Source organism: Megalops cyprinoides, chromosome 8 (assembly GCF_013368585.1).
Source record: "Megalops cyprinoides isolate fMegCyp1 chromosome 8, fMegCyp1.pri, whole genome shotgun sequence".
Lineage (NCBI taxonomy): Eukaryota > Metazoa > Chordata > Actinopteri > Elopiformes > Megalopidae > Megalops > Megalops cyprinoides.
The window spans coordinates 22,180,071-22,193,668 of record NC_050590.1 but is presented as its reverse complement, the minus strand read 5'-3'; the positions used below and the strand labels follow the sequence as shown (position 1 = coordinate 22,193,668).

The following is a 13,598-nucleotide window of genomic DNA, read 5'->3' as shown; positions in this document are numbered from 1 at the left end:
ATTTTGCACTGTGGCTACATCAATGTTGGGCTGCTGCTATTTTGCAATAATGCTGGATACCAAAATCAGGCTGAATCTACCCACATTTTCATTCCAAACTCTGAATGTGGACCCCGCTTACTGAATCATCATTTGTGAAAACAAATCCAGTCCAACATGGATGGCAGGCCTCTGCAAAATGTTGTTAGTGCTGCTCCATGGGTGTGCTGTGGAAATTTCTACCTCCTTCTCCTTCTGTCTTTCCTTCTTTCCCACTGTCCTCACTTTTCTTTCCTCCATCTTTGCTTCTTCTCTCTTTCTCCAGTATTCACCAGAGTGGAAGCAGTCCTGACCCTCTCTGTTCTCTGTTTTGGTGTAATGTCTAGCTTTATTTGCAGCTCCTCCAACAGTCAGCTTCCTCTGGGAATGCGCTGAACAACCTGCATCCCATGTCAGGTAAAAATTGAGAAAATTCCATTTTATTTCCCTCCTGTTAAATCCTCTTTGTTCTATCTGATATCGTGTGAGCTTGTCCTCTCCTTCCATTTTGGAATCTGCATGCCTTATGAACACATGCATTATTTATGTTTCCACTCGCACGGCAGCAGCTTTGAGAACGGCCTCTACCACAGCAGGGTGTCTGTCCCACTCTGTGACAGGTATTGGTCGGTTCACTCTGTCAGTGCGGTGCAGCTGCCTTTTTCTACCAAAAGGCACTCAGCATTCTCATCCCTGGCAGTTTGCTGAACATGTGCCAGCTCTGCATGTGCTGCCCTGCCCTGGTCTGAAGGAAAGCAGCCAGAGTCTGCCTCTCTACTCGCTAATTGCATTTGGCAAGGTAGTTCCATTTTGGACAGGCCACATTAAGACATGCATTTCGGCTGAAATTTTGGTCTTAGGATATTAGTACTTAATATCTGAGGTTCATGCAGTCAATGTTAAATTGTACATACCAGATATAAGTCAGTGTCACCAGATCTGTAGTGTTAAGAGCATATTTGTTTTTCATGCAGAAGGTAGTTACTCCATTCTTTACCGGTTGGTCATATAGACAGATATAACTTTGTTCTAAGTAAAGCCTGTCGGTGACCTCCGGATCCCTCTTTGGAATTGTATGATGAAGGTGGATAAAGTCCGTAAACAGTGGCCCCAGATCAACCTTGTCATTCAGTATCTTGTTATTGTGAAGATTACACATGTCTAATGATGATCCAGGACAAGGGGCCTCTTTCTAGTTTACATAGTGCTCATTGGGGCACATTTTTTCACATATAGTTTAAGGCAATTGAAGATAAGGATGAAAGTACAGGATTTTGGTGTTGGTTTATTATCTATTTGCTTATTCATCCTTTTATATATGAATGCAATTTTTGAATAGATGGTACAGAATAGTCAGTTGGGCTACCTAATGTCGAGAGATGCAGGCACAACCCTGATCCAAGATCACCTTGTACTTGATCACCTTCTCTTTCCTTTTGATAATGTCCCCTGATTCTTGGCATCTGCATCTTTCACTATTTCTGTCATAACTTGACCTTCTTTTACCTCAGTATTTAATGCATAAGGCATTTCCTTGAAATTGGGGCACAAGCAGTGTTTCTGTTCCTCTGCATTAGAGGCCAGCATGTTTTAATCAATGTTTTTATCATATGTTTTATTTCTGTTATCCTCTTAATCTACTGTTTGTGCTTTTATTTTAGTTTCTGATGTTCAAAAATGTTGTGTTCTGGATTCTAGATTCTTAATTTTGAAAGTGTCAGTTAATCAGCCAAAAATAAACAAAACAATAAAGCTTAAGAATTATAAGTCTCTTTTTGCTCAATAAAGCACTTACAGTATAAGCTGAACAATTTAAGAAATCTAAATATGTGTATTCTTCCATACACTATTACGTGATGGTTTACATGTAGCATGTAACTGTAAATGGTGAGGACAGAAGATGGGTGACAGAACTTGATGACCTCAGTGCCAGTGTCTTCACCATGATTCACTTTACTAAGTAAAGGTATCTGCAGGTCAGATGTGAACTGTGGTTTGCACTTATGTTCACTTGACACTTGTTGTATGGGTATAAGCCTGGTCAGCAGTTCTGTAACTGGGCTGCAGAAGTGGAAAACCAATTAAGAAATGCATATTTTGAAAAATGCTTCTCCTGTGGTTCCTGAAGAGTAACCTCAAGTTGCTTTGTCTCTGTGTGTGTTTGCTGTGTTTGTGTGTGCGTGGGAGAAGGGGGTATAATTGCGTCTTCGCCCTCTCTGTCCAATGTGTTTCAGGATTGAATGCCATGCAGAACCTGGCGGCGCTGGCAGCAGCGGCCAGCGCCACCCAGTCCACCCCCACGGGCACAAGCGCCCTCACCACCTCCAGCAGCCCCCTCAGCGTGCTCACCAGCTCAGGTACGGGGCAACAGGCACATTCCTCCTGGGAAGCATGCAAGGGTTGGTCTCATTTTTATCTTTGCCATTTAACTCTCTGCTGCCCTTACAAAAATGCTTTGTAATATTTTCTTCCTTCATCAGAAGTTCAATGAATGTGTGCAGTTTTTGTGTCCATAAAATCTGCATCAATGAATAGCAGTCAAGCTGTTCATCCACATAAGCAATAATCTAGAAATGTTTGATGACAGCAATTTCAATGACAGACAGTGACACTAATGGAGCTAGGAGAATAGTAGAGGAACTGAAATAAAACGATGTTGACTGTGCCCTCAGCTCTGTTAAGCGTTAGCTGCTTGACAAGTAAGTTTAGTCATATGGATTGGTAAAAGTCTGCTTCTGTATGGATAACATACAACATGTAAAATATCAGATGGATGTTAAGTAAATGAAAGTGATAGTAAACTGTGAAGCAAGGAGATACTAATTATGCTGAAATCATTCAGGTGCAGTATGGTGAGGGGCAGAAATGTCTTTCTTCACTGACACTTCACTGAACGTGTCTGTACCTCACCCAAGCCTGAGGGAGAACAACAAGGCTGCTTGTCCACTTACTGATTACTGTTATTTTACTGCGAAAGTACTTAGAATTCTCTCTCAGAGGTTGGTTGAAATTTGCAGATGTTCTCACGGTTGCTAGTACTGTCCCTATGGACATTGCCCTCTCTCCTGTGGTCTCTGCAGTTACTCCTTGTGAGGGTCGTTGTTTTCAGTTGTTTTGTGTTCACAGCGGGGTCCTCCCCCACCTCCAGCACCAACTCCTCGGTGAACCCCATGGCCTCATTGGGAGCTCTGCAGTCCCTGGCTGCGGGGGCTGGGGCAGGACTCAACATGGGCTCACTGGCAGGTGAGGCCACACTCTAGGTGCCAGACAGAACTGTGCTTTGGGGGAGTTCCAGTATCTGTGGACATTGGGCTTTTTGGGCATAGGTTTAAAAAGGAAACGGGGAGAAATAAGTTCAATTAATGCGTTGAATGAGTGTGCGCATTTACTGAGGTACTTGTGAAGGATGTGCATGCTTTGCAGAGAATGTGCCAATGAAGGTAGTTCTCATATCTGGAGAAATTCTCTCAACTTTGTAGCCTATATGTAAAATATTCACATGGTTTGAGTTTCATGGAGCTGCATAACATCAATTCAAATATGAAGTAAAAAATACTACTCCCCTTCAGACTTCATCTTAAAGAGCAGTGGTTGTTGGTCCTGTGATGAAAGTTAACAGAACATATAGAAACTTTTTTTTTATTTGACAGATTTTGAGTTTCTTTATTCACAAGTCTTGTGATTTCTTCATTATCAGTATTCATCTTAAGCTGCAGCTCCTTTGTGCATGTTAAAGAGAGCCTGTATATTTTTTTTAACTCTTTATTAAATGTTTTAAGGCATGGCTGCTTTAAATGGAGGACTGAGTAGTGGGGGCCTCTCCAATGGCACAGGCAGCACAATGGAAGCGCTGACCCAGGCGTACTCGGGCATCCAGCAGTACGCAGCGGCCGCCCTTCCCAGCCTCTACAATCAGAGCTTGCTCTCCCAGCAGAGCGTGAGCGCCGCTGGCAGCCAGAAGGAAGGCAAGTGTGGCTGTTGCATATGAGTGTATGTGTGTGCCTGTGTGCACATCTGTGTGTGAGTTAGGGTGGCAGTCTATGTGGCACCCCATTACTAGTGTACAGTGTCTCATTTTTTAGTGTCTATATTCTTGGCCCTACTGTCAAAAGTTATTTTTCCAAGCAGTGGATAAATGATTATTTCTCTGCAGGGAGTGCCAAGTACTTTCTCTTCTATGATTGCTTGGCCTCTAAAATGTCAGTTTCATTTTTGGCAGTATTCCTGTTTTGATTGTGTTGTCCACCCAGTCCCACCCATAACTAAATTACCCTCTATTACTCTATGCTGTAATGCCAGAAGGTGGGCCTTCAAACTAGGCTGAGTTGGTTATCACTTGTGAATGAATAATCAGTATTATTGCAATATTATCAATAATGGTAGTTCTGGATGTTGAGGATGGCAGGTACTTTATCCTTCTGTTAAGGATTCTGTCTTGTTTTGAATATGCTGCAACAGCAAGTGACAATCGGAGTGCGGGTAAGATTTCGCCATAATCTTCTGAAATATGGGATACACGAGTTGTGTCAAAACAAGAAGAAATCCCTATCAGAAGGCATTTCATTTTTTGTCATTGTCCTTGTCATAATGTCATGTAACATTCTTGTTAATCAGAAGTGTGTGTGAGCTCCTTGGTTTTTACACAAGCAATACAGTAGTTGCGCAAGAATTGACATTCATCATAAATTTTACTGTAACCATGTAGAATGTACCACATTTTACATGGTTTAACCACTGTGTCGTTTCGCTTTTCTAAGGTCCTGAGGGAGCCAACCTATTCATCTATCACCTACCACAGGAGTTTGGGGATCAGGACCTGCTCCAAATGTTCATGCCATTTGGGAATGTCATCTCAGCTAAGGTGTTCATTGACAAGCAGACAAACCTTAGCAAGTGTTTTGGTAAGAATACAAAAGCACAGCCCCCTGGAGTCGGCAGCCATGCCCCTGCTGAGTATAACAGTTCTTAACTAATTAAAAGGAAGTCCAGCCTTTCAAAACAGATTTGGAATGAGAGAATAGGATCTCGCAGGCCGTTGATACTTTCTGATGTCATTTAAAAGCTCCTACCTTAAGATCTGTTCCTAAGTGTGGTTATAAGGAGGTGGCCCTGTTTGGTTGCTGCTGGATCTCAGCTAGTGAGAACTATGAAAACAGGCAGTATCAGAGACATGCTGACAAATCTACTAATTTTAATTAACTGTAGGACAGCACCTACTTAGAAAACACAGTATGCTAATATTAGTCTTGTCAGAATCCAAAATTGAATATTACTGTTGATGTTTATTGTTTTCATCTGCAGATATTTATCCACATCTCAAAATTAAGGGTAGGTGATTGATAGTGTCGGGGAAAAGGCCCTTAGAACAAAGCCCTAGACACCAATGTTTTAAAAAAGGTGGCTTTTGAAAAAGTAGACTTTTGAGTGAATATTTAATCAATTGATAAGAGCAGTACAGAACAATTACATAGTATTGAATTCAGTGAACATATTTTGTGCAAGAGACTTTCTGAAACATTACATTAAAATAAATTGGATGCTTATCAATATTTTTTTTCTAGAATATAAATTTAAAGACACTGTTGTATTAATTCCTGCAGTGTTTTTAAATGACATACATCAAAGCATACAAATGGAAGGCTATTTACTATTAGTTGAAAAGAAAAAAGTTCCCAGTAGCCCATTGCTTAAAATTGGTTTCTATAAAATTGGTGTGTCTAAAATGGAAACATCCAGAGCTGGAGGATGTTGCTTTGCCTCTTAGGTTTCGAAATTGTCTAATGTTATTGTTGTGGCCATTTGACCCTGGTATCTCAGCTACATCAACACTCATAATTCTGTCAGAATTATGACAAAAAACTCTAAACATGAATGTCATAGCCCCCCATTTATCTAAGGATCTACCTCCAAATGAAAGAACTTATTTTTTTCACATCTCAAAGCATTTAGATGAAGGCACTTTAAAGTTTAACACTTGTGTTTTTCTCTGGTGTGTTTCCTTTTTCTCAACACTGCAAGCCACCCCTAACATTGTACTCAAGCTATAAATTTCCGGCTCTGTCTCTGAAATGCCAACAAATGTCTTAAAGAGCAAATCTGACTGACCTTCCTGTGGATTTGTGATCCAAACTAACTTTCACCCAAACTAAGCTACATGCTGTACATTTTAATGTGATATTCTGTTCTACTTTCTACTTTAGTACTGCCCCTTACTGTGCTGGAATTACAAGAATGAGTCACTCACCTGATTCATCACGTGGCATATACATGTACATTGTGATACTGCAGTTGACTCAAAAAATCTCAAATTCCTGACAACTTCTGTAATACATTACCCAAAATAGGGTAATGTGATATATAGAGACAAGTAATGAGAGTAGACAGATAGATAGATACTTTATTCACCCCCTTGGGGAAATTCAGGTGTCCAGTAGCTCACGCGAGGTAGATCAGAGACAATACAAGCATACAATACAGTACAATACAAGCCAAGTATTATTGCACAGACAATACAAATATTATTGCACAGAGTCCAATAGGTGAAGGTGATGGGTATGGAGAGAGGGAGAGAGAGAGGGAGGGAGAGCTGTTAGCTATTGGCTGTTGGCTGTCTCTCTCCATACCCACCACCCTCACCCACTGGACTCTGTGCAATAATACTTGTATTGTCTGTGCAATAATACTTGTATTGAGAGTGTAAATCACCTTGAGTTTGTGTTTTTTTTTTTTTTTTCCTTCTAATAAATAATTGACTAATAATTGGACCACCGTTTCATACTGGTAACTCTTTGCTTTCATTCATTGTAATTTAACCTATTGAAATTAACAAAATGATAAAGATACTGGCTGTGGATGATGTTGGTCTCATTTGCTCTTAAACCCATTGTTGCCATGTGACATTTGTATACTATACATTATCACAAAATAGTAACCTGATGACAGTTCAGACCTTGCTTTGTGGTCACGCTCTATAGCATTATATCTGGTACAGAAAATATTGGGTGTGTACTGAGGATATAATCTAAGTGAAATATGGAGATGGATCTCTTGCTTTTGGGTTGCACCAGTCAGTACATTTTGGCCAAAAGTGGTGTTATGCATTATGCTAGAAAGCCAAAGCCTTGTTAGAAATGGACATTTTAGTATAATGAGCCTGTAGGTCTACAAATAAATGGTGAATTGATTTTCTTACCCAGCCTGCACATTCCCCAGCTGTTAATCTAATTGAACATATGAAGTTAGATACTCAAGAATCATGAAAGCTGTAAACAAAAGAAAACTAACATAACTTGAAGGAAACAGAGAAACTCATCCTGGAGCGGTGGTCAAAATTCTCTGAAGGCATCATCTCAGTGCTGTCAAAGCCAAAGGCATACAATACTGATTGCATTGTATGAGACTTTTTTTTCCCCTGTAATTTTGTGAAATATGATTCTTTGTAGTTTTGTTAGTGTTCTAAATATTTATTTGTAAAAAAAAAAAAAATCTATTTTTTTTCTTTACAGAATTATGAGTAAATAAGCAGTTCACTATGTAAGTCGTCTGATTTTCTGTGCTTCTCTTTCCAGGCTTTGTAAGTTACGACAATCCTGTTTCGTCTCAGGCAGCCATTCAGTCGATGAACGGTTTCCAGATTGGCATGAAGCGACTTAAGGTCCAGCTCAAGCGATCCAAAAATGACAGCAAACCATACTGAGTGATTTTTCTCTCAAATGGACTTGATTAGCAAATGTTTTCTGGTAAGTGGAGTGTGAAAATGAATGATGACCCCTTTGTGTACAATGGGAACTCCACTCCTCGGGAGTTGTTCCTTATTCTCTGTATTAACAAATGGAGAAAAAACAGACAATATTTAATTTAAGATTTTGTTCAACTGATATTGATATTTTTTCTGTTGTGGTTAAGTTTTTTTTTTTTTTTGTTTTTTTTTACTATTAAAGCTGTATTTTTTCTTTAATTTAAGGTGCCATATCAAATAAGAATTTGCAGTGTAGCAGTGGAAGTCAAGAGGATGTTACACAAAGATAACCAGTAGTCAAAATAAATGTCTCCAATTTTACACCCCAATATTGAATTGATCCAGTCGTAAATCCAGCTGTCTTAAAATCAACCTCAACATTTTGATTACTAATCCAACACAATGCAAGAAATTGAAGATTTTTTACAAAGCTACCCCCCCCCCCCCCCCAAACAAAACACATTGGATGTAGCTGTGAGAATATCGAATTGAATCTCATGGAAAACTAAAACAAGATATTAATGTATTTCAGCATTTATAAATTTTCACACCTCATTCAAAATTCTCTCAAAATTGCTCTTTCTGGTTTCAAAACCTGTTAATTTTATCCTTTGGTGGTATAAGTTTGTTTTTTGTTTTGTTTTTTTGTGTGATGCTGTGCATAAGGCACGCCACACCAAAGTAATTTCTGAACAACCCCAGCAAAACCTGACTTGCAGAGGAAACTGTATTATGTAATTATTATTTATGCAACTACCCACAATATAAATCTCTCAGAGCACAATTACGCTTGTATGTATGTTTGTGGTGGTAGATGATATGTACTTTGAAAGTTAATGAAGCTAACCATATTTATTTGAATGGAACAATCCCACAAAATATTATTTTGGTGTATTGCTGAATCCCATTTAGAATTTTTAAACTTGTTTTTAGGGCAGTTTTTCTAAACATGTTTTATATCCTGGCCCAAACCTTCTTTCAGTCTGTTGGTAAATTAATGCTGTTGTGATATAGGTAGAAAATCTCACAATATCCAGGCAACTTTTTACAGAGATGTCCATTTCCCCATGGAGACACGTCTGATGCCACTCTTAACGGTTTTTAAATGCAGTGTGAACAACAGTTTTAAGATCATTGTGATCAGTTGTATGAGGTCTGATCTTCTTTAAATTAAGATGTCTTGGTCTACTAAAATTACATTTTATATTTTTTCCCATTTTATTTTCTTTCGTGACCTTCAGTTTCAACCGCAGCATAATGCTGAATGTCACTTCCATCTGACAGTGAATATTTTAATCTCACATTTGACAATTAACATTTGCAGCAATAATGGCAAGACATCAAAAGGACATTAAAATGGGAAAGTGGACATTTTGAATATGAAAGCTCATTAGTGTACATGTTTAAATTAAATTCAGTCAGACTTGTCCAGAAATGTCAGTTTCTGCTCCAGTTATTTCCTGCGATTTGAGAGCAATGTTGCAAAATGCTAGGTTTAAAGTCCTTTTTTTTTGTTTAGTCAGTTTTATTGTTTTCAACCAAAAAGTTTTGTAATCATTCATCATCCTCAATAAAACTTAAAGAGTCTGTTCTACCTCTTAAAATCCTGGATCTGGTTAGATGGCACAGACAAACTTGACAGACACTGACTTTGTTAGATTTTTTTCCAAGTGTGAGAATATTTGTTACAGAAGTATGATTTTACAAATTGGGAAAGGAAAATAACTGTTCTGTTCGACAAATGATGATAAATAGTAAAAAGACTTCTTTGGCTTCCAGGGTCATAAAATGAGATCTTTTTATACAAAAGTAAAAAGTTCAGAAATTGATGATGTATATTACAAAACTATTATGTCTTTTCTATTTTTATAGAGGTTTTATACTTCTCCTGAGTGTTGGAGACTATTTATTGCCTAAATTATTTCTCTCAATTAAAATAATTTTTAAGAAATTAAACTTACAGTATTTTGTAGAATGCTTATGTTAAGTTGGTTAATATATTCATATGTGTAAACTTTAAACTACTGACTTGTGAAACCCTTTTCACTAGTGTTGTGTATTACTGAGGTACAGCGGTGGAACCGTGTGAAAGCAATCAGTGGAAGAATTTTTCAGTTCAGCTGTCCCCATTAGCCTACAGCTGCTGTCCAAAATCATCATGTGATTTAGGAACATTTTAAGCACTACTGTCAGATCTCTGTATTATTACAGGGATAATGACACTTGCCATTACACAACACAGACTAAAAGCAGTGTTTCTTCAATGTTTTCAGTGTAGGATGTATATGAGCCTATGAAACAGTTTCTTGTAGACTTCTAAATGCTGTACGGTGAACAGAAATGTCTAAAACTGAGCAGAACCCTGCAGGGTAAATTTGAAAGCTCGAAGGACTCCACGTACTGTACATGAAGGAACTTTCAGCAAACATTGTCTGAATACATCATTAATGAGCCCAATGATCACTCACCGTAGGTTGTCCATTATTTGGAAAAGACATGATTTCAACATGGAAGTGTTGATTGAAAGCCTTAATTTGAATAGCTGCAAACCTTACTGGAATATTAGCGAATGTGCCAAATACTCAGAAGCAAAGGTTTTTGTTTACAAAGTTAAAGGAGTGAAGGTAGTCTTAATCAAAGCTGTGGCTTGAAAACATTTGTGATGAAATGAAAGGTTTAGCTCTAAGGTCAATTTCATTTGTTACTTTTTAAAGATGTTGCTAATTTATTACTCCTGCTCCCTGTTAAGAGCCCTATGTTGATTTGAGCTGTCACAATGCCTTTAAAGCATAAACACCCAAATGTACCTATTAACAACTGCATTCAACTGGGTGACTTCCAAGAGTGGCTTTCCGATTGGGTATATTTAAGCAGTGTTTAGGCAAATATGTAATTCCAGTGCCAAATGTAAGTATTTGGAAGTGAAAAAGGTTCCAGCAAATTGATGAAGAGCAAATGTATTAAAAATGTGCTAGCATGGCAAATAAAGTTTTCATTAGGTTTTTGAAATTTGCTGGACTTTCAGCATTAAGAAAATATTGAAAATCAGCATTGGAGGCATTTGGAACTAAAAGATTTTGAAATGCAATTTTTACAGTTCTGTCGTACAGTTCAGTGATTTACTTTTGGTACTTTCTCCTGAAGCATTATTTTACACTAAAGCAATACCCACCATGGAAGCACCAGGTCACAGTTGGATCTGCTGTAGCAGGCAGTCTTGAGTGGTGGTGTTGTGTACTGTAAGTTCTCATCTGTAGGTTCCGTCAGCATGTTGCTCATAACACTCCTTCCCTCCTCTTCTTTCTGTGTTGCATTAATTGTTGAATGTGTAGATGATGTGTGTACTTGTAATGTCCCATGCAAAGATAATCATTTGATTTTCCTTTTTCCTTTCCTTTTTGTTGTTTCTTTAACTAGTTTGTTCTCCCTCTTTTGTTTTGTTTTATTCTAGATATCTTCGTGCCCGTTTGTTCATCGTTTGCCTAGCATGTCGATGTGACGTCAAAAGTTCATCGTCCAGTCGTTGTCCTCTGCGCTTCTCTGACGCTTGAAATTTCACCTTTTACCTTTTTTAACTTTTGACGCTTATTAATTATACCAGTTTTCTGTTTGTTTGATTTTGTGTGTTCATTTCCTTTTTGTTGCCAATCTGGTCCGTTAGAAAGACTGCTGTTTCAAAAGAAATGTATAAAGATAAATTGAATATTGTTACAAGAAAAAGATTCTATTTTTCTAGAACTTACTAACATAACCACTAGATTTAGTGAAAGGCTTTAATTTTGCTTTGTTGTTTTCATAGTTTATGACATAACGTGCTACTTTTTTCATTCTTTTTCAGAGCAGTCTTCCTAGCGTACTCTGGGTTTGTTTTTTTGTTTTGTTCTTTTTTTGTCTGAAAGAAGCCAATAGAATTTATAGAAGCTGCCTTTGTGTGTGAGTGTGGGTGGTTTTTTTTTTTTTTCCTCTCCTGAGTTTAAGATGTCTTTGGTCACATTTTGCTGAAACTGCGGATGAATTCGTAATTTTGTGCTAGTTTAGTGGGCATGATTTTTGGGGGGAGTTCCTATTAGTGACGTCATTATGGACACTTGAATTGCCTTTTCCTTTAGTGTATTAAGCCATCCCAGGCACATAAATTTGCTCTCTTCATTTTCTTTTGTGTGGAAATAAGCATTAGTCTGAAGTGGGGAAAAAATGAGCAGAATTGAGTTATTTGTCACACTTAAAGTATATCTTGCATGCGTGTTTTTTGTAACTGCACTGGAATCTTCAGCAAAATGTGATTTAGTTTTGTTTTAAAAATTTTTAAAAAATGAATAAACTAGTGCCAAACATTTCGCATGTTGCTGTTGGTCACATTTTTCTGTATCTTTTGTAGCTTTCTGAATAGTTAAGTGTTGTAACAAAAATGACAAGAGTTTGGTTTAATGGTTTATTTTGAAGTTTAGATGTGGCAAATCGTACTAGGTGCCATTGGAATCCTTATTTCTGTGTGTTTAGACTATGGCAGGAAATGCTGCTCTAGAAAAGTGTGTTAATGTTGTTTGCAGTGTTTCCCCAGTGTTCAGGGTTGTTTGGATTGTTTGTGATTCTTTAGCATTTGAAAGCAGCTGATGTGTATACTACTTAATTGAATTACACTTTACTCATTGGTGTCCTTGTTTCTCAGTCTCTTCATTCACTCAGTCTGCATTGGAAGTTATTGATTTTCATTAACGCTCCTACCTGCAGACTACTTAGTCACACTGAGTATGAAAATAAAACTGATAGCTTTCTATGATACAGTTGATGGTTGGTGCTACTTTGCAAATTTTAAGCACTCAGAGTAACAGTAGTGCAGTGTGCGGTACATCTGTTTCTGAGCTAATTTTCTAAGAATGTGAAGTGTTTCTGTATGTCACATCAATGCCTAATATAATGGGGATGGAGCTTTACACTGTTGTGAGGTACAAAGAAGGTTGTCTGTCTTAGTTTCAAGTGCTTTTTGACTGCCTTTATTATAGATTTTTTTTCATGGCACAAGAGTTGTCTTTTCAGTTTTGTTTAAAGTGACAAGTTAAACTTCTGTTGCTTCATTGCATAGTTCTAAGTAGTTTGAAGGACAGAAACAATGTCCTTGGAATACAGATGTTTTCGATGTGTTCCTCTTGTGTTCCGTATCAAGGATGTTTATAGCACATGCTTTGCAAAGCTATCTTCAGTTATTTGAATGGTGTGTTTGGGAAATTTGAGAAGTGTTAATTATCTGCTCACCCCCTGGTTGTAACGCAGTGATTGTCATTGTCATAGTCTAAACACACAGCTCCTGCTTCTTTAACCATAATGCCACTGCTCTGTCAGGTCTGAGCCAGCTTATATATCCTGGGTCGTGTTTAGAATGAGCCAGTGGGAGGGATGCAGTCCAGCAGCCACAATTTCATTTTAGAATTTTCTGTTTTTTGTTTTTCCATTGTTATTTGTCATCAGTCATAATTGTTGATAGCATTTCTGTCCTCTGTGGACTTAAGTATCACCACCCACCACCCCTAAACCTGTGGAAATGTTCAAAATAATAAAAAAAAAAGAAATGTTTGATCATTTTATCCTCTGACTGTGGTTGTGTCATTGATTTTAAGACTCTAGTGACTGACTGTTCCTGTTTCCAGCTGCTTTTGTTTTGTGAGTTTAAATGTACTACTTGAGAGAAATCTGGGAATGTTTTTTATTATTATTATTATTATTATTATTATTGATACAACGTGATTGATTGTATTTAACATTAGGTTTTGTACAGTTTTTGCCTTTTCTACTAGAAAAAAATGTTAATCTGTTTCACAATGCGATATTGAAATAACATGAAACC

At 37.7% G+C, this 13,598-nt stretch overlaps 1 protein-coding gene across 11 annotated transcripts in view; it reads left to right on the top strand.

The window, feature by feature from the left end:
- The window catches only part of LOC118781612 (CUGBP Elav-like family member 1), a 58,851-nt gene extending 47,502 nt beyond the window's left edge, over positions 1-11,349 (top strand). For 5 of the 11 annotated variants that reach the window (XM_036534620.1, XM_036534611.1, XM_036534613.1 and 2 more), the window contains 7 exons: positions 366-435; positions 2,253-2,417; positions 3,145-3,261; positions 3,798-3,983; positions 4,776-4,919; positions 7,587-7,757; positions 11,208-11,349. In XM_036534620.1, coding sequence (XP_036390513.1) covers positions 366-435; positions 2,253-2,417; positions 3,145-3,261; positions 3,798-3,983; positions 4,776-4,919; positions 7,587-7,714 — 810 coding nt within the window. In that variant the 3' untranslated portion in view covers positions 7,715-7,757; positions 11,208-11,349. Of the gene's footprint in view, positions 1-365; positions 436-2,252; positions 2,418-3,144; positions 3,262-3,797; positions 3,984-4,775; positions 4,920-7,586; positions 7,758-7,981; positions 8,196-11,207 lie in introns of those variants that run through there. The other 6 variants (XM_036534618.1, XM_036534617.1, XM_036534616.1 and 3 more) reach the window with 4 other exon arrangements.
- Positions 11,350-13,598: the final 2,249 nt, after the last annotated feature.